The following is a 6787-nucleotide window of genomic DNA, read 5'->3' on the forward strand; positions in this document are numbered from 1 at the left end:
CTGAGCTTGGAGGGGGTGATCCTTGAATACTGAGCAGCTCTCTTGGGCCCCTCTTCCCTCCAGGCTTTTATCTCACGCTACTTTACCAAGGAGCTCCTCGAAGAGGCCAAAGTCTGCTCTGCTGAAGTCCAGGGCAGCAAGCAAGTAGGTAGGAATGGTTTGTTATATAGAATGGTTATCTGGGTTCTCACTGCCAGCTTCATTTGCAAATGCTTCCCTGGAGACCGACAGTTAGTTCCCATTACCTTGCATTATAAAGCTATTTCTCTTCTTTTTACCGTTAAAAATACAAAAATGGGTCTGTACATGGGAGTAAGAAGAGTTCTGTGTGTACTGTGATGGAAGCTGGACTTGGGAATTCCCTCCGCTTCCCCAGCCCAGACTATGGTGTGTGGACTTCGGATGTGGAAGGAACTTAACCTGTCAGGTCCAAGTGAAACTGATATTCTTAACAATGCTTAACAGTAATAACAATAACAACAATAACAGTAATAATAACAATAACAACAATACTAGTAATAATAACAATAACAACAACAATAACGATAATAACAATAACAATAACAATAATAACAATAACATAGACAACAATGATAATATTTTACACAGACACAAGATGTGGCTGTTTGTCGCAATCCTGGTTTGGATGCAAGCACTCGTGAATTCAGAAGATGCCATTGAGCAGAACAAGGCTATAAACCCTGAGAGCTTCATGAATATTGTAAGTCAGGAGAACTTTGAATTTCCACTCCATCGCAAAGTTTGAGGTCGTTTAGCTGAGGCTGGATATGGCACTTAGTGCCGTGGTCTAGCTGTTGCGATGCTGTTGAGACATAGGCTGGACTTGAGGATCTCAGGGGTCTTTTCCAGCCTCAACAATTCTGTGATTCTGTGATCTTCGTGGAGGGTGGAGAGCTGTGCACGGCTCCTCTCCTGCTGCGGCAGCAAGTTGCTTGGGGCCATGTCCAGGCAAGTCCTGAAAGTCTCTGAAGGTGGCTTTAGATGGACACGAGGCATGGGCAGTAAAATCACTGAAATTCATCTCTTCTGCCACCCATGTGACAAAGCGAGCACGCAGCAACGCATAGGCAGGGTCGCAGATGGATTTCACCAGACTGAAACCTCCCGACCAGAGGGGCTTTCAGCATAAATAAAGCTCAAGCAGAACCTCAGGAGCCCTGCGACAAATCCTATGGGGCTTGTCCTATCGCTCTTCCAGTCAGCCCAGCATGGCAGGTTTGAGGCACCCCACCATCCTATCTGCCTTGTGCATCATCTCCGAGCGTGATATGGCATGTCCTGCCGCCAGTGCCAGCTGTCAGTAGATCCTTTCGGTTCCAATCTCTGGTTTTGGAAACATTTCAAAGGCGTGTGCTGTTGCATGTTGCTGGGGTGCCCCGCTGCCACCAGCTCCCACCTGCTCGTGGCTGAGCGCCTCCTCTTCCCTTGGGCACCTCACCAGGGCATGCGGGGGGATTTGGGCAAAGCATCAGCTTTCAAAACAGCCCTCAGCTGATTCAGAGACTCCCCGAGACAAGTAACATCCCAGCTGGTTTTGCATCCCTTATCTGCTGAGATGTGTTCTTCAAGTCGCATGAGCACCTCGGCTCCGGAAAGCTTTCCATGTGGGTTTTTCTCTCCCCAGAGCCAAATCATCTGCCACAGAGGGTACCCCAGTGAGGAGTACGAAGTCCTGACTCGTGATGGCTATTACCTCGGCCTGAACAGAATTCCTCGCGGGAGAGAAAATCCTACGAACAGAGGTACAGCTCTATTTCACAAGGAAGTCAGCAAACAAACCAAACCTTAACGTAACAAGCAGGTGAAGGGATGAGCCTTATCAGGCCAAGGAAGTATTTATTGTTAAATCCAAAACACCAAATCCACGGTGCAATTTACAGTCAAAGCTTTAGCAGCCAGCATAGGAAAGCGTGCGTGCAGCACAGCCACCGCCTTTCGTATCAAGCAGAGGATCGGTTTTAAGGCTCAGAGGGTGCAGGTATATCTTAACTTATTTTTTCCCCCCATCAATTTGTGACTTTGGGGGTTTGAATGATCTCAGGGAGAAGCCCGTACACCCAAGCTTTCCCACAGTGGTTGTCAGTGGCCAAGGTACTGAGCTTGTGGGGATGAGCACCTGGGGTCTGAAAGCCCTGTCATCTGGCAGTGCAAGGAGGAGGTTTTATTGGCCTGGATTTGGGATGAGGAGCTCTGGTTCAATGAAATGCCCTGTTTCTTTCACATCTAGGGGCCAAGCCAGTCGTGTTTCTCCAGCACGGGTTACTCGGTGATGGCAGCCACTGGGTGGCAAATCTGGGTAACAACAGCCTTGGCTTCATTCTAGCAGACTCCGGCTACGACGTCTGGCTGGGAAACAGCCGGGGGACAAGCTGGTCCCAGAGACACCAGCGCCTCTCAGCTGACCAGGTTGAATTCTGGGATTTCAGGTGGGCTGGAGCGGATTACAAAAGCACAGTAAACCTCTCTGCCTGTCATTAACCTCTAGGCAGAGGTGGGTGCCTCCAGGCAGGCAAGTCAGAGCACCTCCCGGCCTCCCCCAGACCTCCTGGTGATGTGCCCAGGGAGGATGGAGGTGCCTGTGCTGACCTGACTGCTGACGTGGTGCCAACAGCTCCCTGCAGCCGCCCAGCCCTATGGAGAGCGCAGGGCTTGCATCGGGACACCCGTCCCGCAGAGACATCAGCCCTCTCTTGGGGCATCTGCAGGGACCTCCCCAGCAGAGCCCCCCCAGCAAGGTGACCACGAGGGCCGCTGACACCTCCCCTTCTCCCAGACGTTATCCACAGAAAACTGGTTCCCAAGAACAGCTTTTTAAGCTGCTCCTGCCTCCTTCAGAGCAGCCCTAGGTTTCCCAAGCCCCTAAGAATGCTACCAGTAAGAAAATAATAAGTAGGTCTGCATTCCACCGTATCACCCTAAAATGCACACGGGCAGGAATCAGTGTCCCATTCCCTTCTGGGAAAGAGCATCTTCAGGAGCAGGGCTGGTGCTGTAATCCCAACGAGAGCCAGCTCTGGGTCTCCAGAAGTGCTGTGTATTGCACTTGAGTTTCTTTACCACCAACCACAGTTGATGGGAGGACTAAGCCCTTTCAGGGAAGGAGAAGACTGTGGCAGGAGGAATGCCTTCAGACCCTGTGCAGTTTCAGCCAGCACAGGGCTCTCCTAGCCCACAGGAATTTCCTCCTGGAAAATCAGCCACGGGTGTTAAGCCCTGCAGTATACAAGCAGCCAAAATTCACCGTTAGGTTTGCTCTCCTGATGTTGCCTTATAACCAACGCACTGCTCCTCTGTTGCAGCTTTCACGAAATGGCAATGTACGACCTCCCAGCCACGATCGATTTTGTTCTGCAGAAGACCGGGCAGAAGCAGCTCTATTACGTTGGCTACTCCCAGGGATGCACAATCGGTGCGTTAGAAGGGGTTGCACATCACATTTGCCCGGAGCACCTTCTAAACATTCATTTTGGGGTTTGTAAGCAGAAAGTGGAGGGGTATCATCTTTGTGGGCTGCCGAGTAGGCAGGCTAGGTAAAAGGTTCTGTTCCAGTGAGAAGTCCCACGGCAGCCGTGCTTTTCATACAAGACATCTGGGAGAACCAGTGTGCTCTCGCAGGGCTCCTGGCCACCTCAGTAAACTCCTTGCTGCAACTCTAATTCAGCCTAGAAAACTGAATTGCAGTGTTCCATATCAAAACCTGCACGGAGGTCACAGCTTCTGCTTTCCGGTGAAATGCATGATGCTTCTTTTCACTAGCCGGGCCATCAGGGATGTGAGGTAACCTCTGTGATGATAATACTCTTTAGCAGTGGCTGCTGGAAGATGACAGTATTTCTCCCTTCGCCTGGCGAATGCGGCATCAGGACTTCCCAGCATTGGTAGTCCTTAAAGCTGCTCCTCGACCACTTCTAACCTTAGGAATAAAGATATTATCTCCTTTGGGGCATTTCTAGCACTAATGCTAAGCAGAAAGTTGCTAAGTGATCCCAGATTTCTAATTGGAGATAATGCCAGGTTCACAGTTCTGGACAGCGGGTCCAAGCAAACCCTCAGATTAAGCACCTGAGGAAAGATTGACCAAATCTCAGGTTGTTTTTCTGTTTTCTCAGCGTTCATTGCATTTTCGTCCATGCCAGAGCTGGCTCAGAAAATCAAAATGTTTTTTGCCTTGGCTCCAGTGTTGACAACCAAGCACGCCAAAAGTCCCATCACGAAAATGTCTTTTCTTCTGGACAAGCAGTTCAAGGTGTTACAGGTAGGAAAATCCTGTGCTCTCCTCTCCTGAAAACATCAGTGCTAGAAAAAGGATCGCGCTCACATGCAGTCCCCAGAGATATCCAACGCAGCTGAAAGCACCGATTTACAAGCACAGACGCGATACAGGTGCAGGTGCACCCCTGCATGGTCACTTTGCTGAGCACACGCCTTCCTTCCATCTGTAAGATCTTCAGGTGTTGAAACTGGTCTTTCCACGGGGGCACTTTGTGAATTCCTGGACAGACCACCTGGGAAAGAGCAGTTTTACTGTGCTGATTTTACTCACAGTGAAAACCAAATCCAGCGCTTGGGCGAGGTGGGAGGGAAGAGGAATGTCCTGCTTGTTGATTTCCCTGGTGTGCTTTCAACCAGCATCACCTCCTGCAGTGAGGTGTACACATCTCAGCGGGGCAGGAGGGCAAAGGAGAAGCAGATCTGACTCCTGTGGGCATCCTCTGCCCAGCCCAGCTCACGATGACAACTGGCAGCAGCAGGTCAGGGGAAGCAATCTGAGGATTGCTAGGCTGCAGGAAGGGAAATGCGAGAAACCGACCCTGCCCTTTGCTTCTGCAGCTGCTGCTTGGCAGAACTGACGCCTCGCTGCCAATGAGGAAGCTGTGGAAGTTTCTCCCCGGGCTGTGCAGGCACCCGCTGCTGCACAAGCCCTGTGCCAATCTCCTCTTTCTGCTGGGTGGCTACAATGAGAAGAACCTCAACATGGTGGGTGCACTACCCTGTGTAAGGCCGAGGCAGGCAGAGCCCTGGGGTGCACCGGTCGGGAGCACCCGGCAGCGCCCACCGGGTCTGCCAGCGCTTCTGGCCCCCTCCCCACCAAACACGCTCACCCCCCGCGCTCACGGGCAAGCATGTCCCTCTGCCAGACCCCTCTCTGGCTGCTTCTCACCGGATAGGAGAAGCCCCCAGGCACTTCTGGGTGAATGTCCATGGTCAGGTGGCACTCAGTGGCATCCCTGAGTTAGGGTTGCCTGTCGCTGAGACCAGCTGTACCTCCCACCAGCCCCCCTGGGGTGCTCCTACCCACCCTTCACCAAATCTGCTGAAGCAGCACCTGGAGGAGAACGGTGTGTCACTGAAATCTTGAGGACAGCCCCGGAGCTCAGATGATATAACCCATGGGAGGTGGGGATACCTCAGCCTTCCTCACCGTTCTCCTGGAGCTGTCTCAGAACGACTGATTTTTTAACGAAAATTTTATTCCTGAACCTGACCAAACCAGAGGGTTGGTGTGACTCAGCAGTAGCTGTTTTGGGAAATGCATCATCAGGCTACTGCTGTCCTCACTCCTGCCCATTGGAAAGCAATGACAGCTTGAATCGGTTTCTTTGCAGACACGGCTCGATGTCTACATGTCCCACTTTCCGGTTGGAACATCTGTCAAAAACATGATACACTGGGCCCAGGTATGTTCCTTGAAACACAGATGCTTCACCCCGGGACGATCCCTTCTCTGTGAGTCTCGTGTGTCCAGGGCAGGTGTGAGAGGCTGGGGACCTTGGACATTAGCAGCTCGTGAGAAAGTAAAAGCAAGAAATCAGGAGTACAGAAGAGCTACTGGGTGCAGGACGAGCTGTCATGGTCGCTCTGGGCACCAGGGGACACTGGAAGGACAAGGGAAGAGGTGGGGAGGCTACAGCTGGATGCTGGGACCAGTCTGGGGGCCCCAGGGGTCCCCAAAGCAGAGCAAGCCCAGGGACACCATGGTGATGGGGGGTAGAGATATGGAGGTGCAAGGAGAGGCTGGGGGAGCTGGGCTTGCTCAGCCAGAGGTGAGGAGATGAAGGGGGATCCGACAGCATCCACCCCTGCACAGAGGGGTCCCGAAGACACCAGGGGCAAACTCTGCCAGTTTGAGCAACCTGTTGCAGCTGTGGCATTGGCCCCTGCTGGAAACAGGATGAGGCTGGAGAAAACTGGGCTCGCTGGTGTCTCTGTACTCTGAGCCCAAAGTGTCATGAGAAGGTGAGGCTAATCAGGTTGTTGAAGGAAAGCTCACCAACATGAAGTCCTCCAGCAGCATCCTGCACACACAGCGCTGCCGGTGACGGGCATGTTTTCAGAGGCACGAGCGTTGCACTGGGACAGCCAAGGAGTCGCGTGCAACACCTTAGTTTGTCAACCCATAGCTAGGGACAGGCATGGAGCTGGAGGTCAAAGCACCACCCTGTTAAAAAAGGTGGAAACCCAGCTTTGCAGCGATGTCACCTCCTCCTGCAACATCCTGTGCAAGCAGCCTCTCATGATGTGGTCTCTCAAGGAGGCCAGCAAATGCCAGATCCATGCAGCAGCGCTCACTGGCCTCCCACTGCACATCTATCCTCTCCCTTCAGGTGACAAAATCAGGAGAATTCAAAGCCTTTGACTATGGCAGTGAAAACTGTGCCGTGTACCATCAGGTAGGAGCTTGCAGCAGCAGTGCTGGAGGCTGGAGCTGCCAGGGGACTGGCCTGGGGAGTGCAGGGCTGGGCTTGCTTGCCGGGCTTGGGCCTGG

The 6787-nt window shown here is 52.5% G+C and overlaps 1 protein-coding gene across 1 annotated transcript; it reads left to right on the top strand.

Annotated features, from left to right (window-relative positions):
• Nucleotides 1-616: 616 nt before the first annotated feature.
• Nucleotides 617-6692, top strand: LOC104275941 (lipase member M-like; the record flags this gene model as incomplete). The annotated part of the gene is made up of 8 exons (XM_009872046.1): nucleotides 617-721; nucleotides 1646-1763; nucleotides 2249-2447; nucleotides 3321-3430; nucleotides 4131-4276; nucleotides 4852-4998; nucleotides 5628-5699; nucleotides 6627-6692. Coding segments are annotated over exons 1-8 (963 nt in total), but the record flags the coding sequence as incomplete, so codon positions are not given.
• Nucleotides 6693-6787: the final 95 nt, after the last annotated feature.

Source organism: Apaloderma vittatum, unplaced genomic scaffold (assembly GCF_000703405.1).
Source record: "Apaloderma vittatum isolate BGI_N311 unplaced genomic scaffold, ASM70340v1 scaffold36946, whole genome shotgun sequence".
NCBI classification, from domain to species: domain Eukaryota; kingdom Metazoa; phylum Chordata; class Aves; order Trogoniformes; family Trogonidae; genus Apaloderma; species Apaloderma vittatum.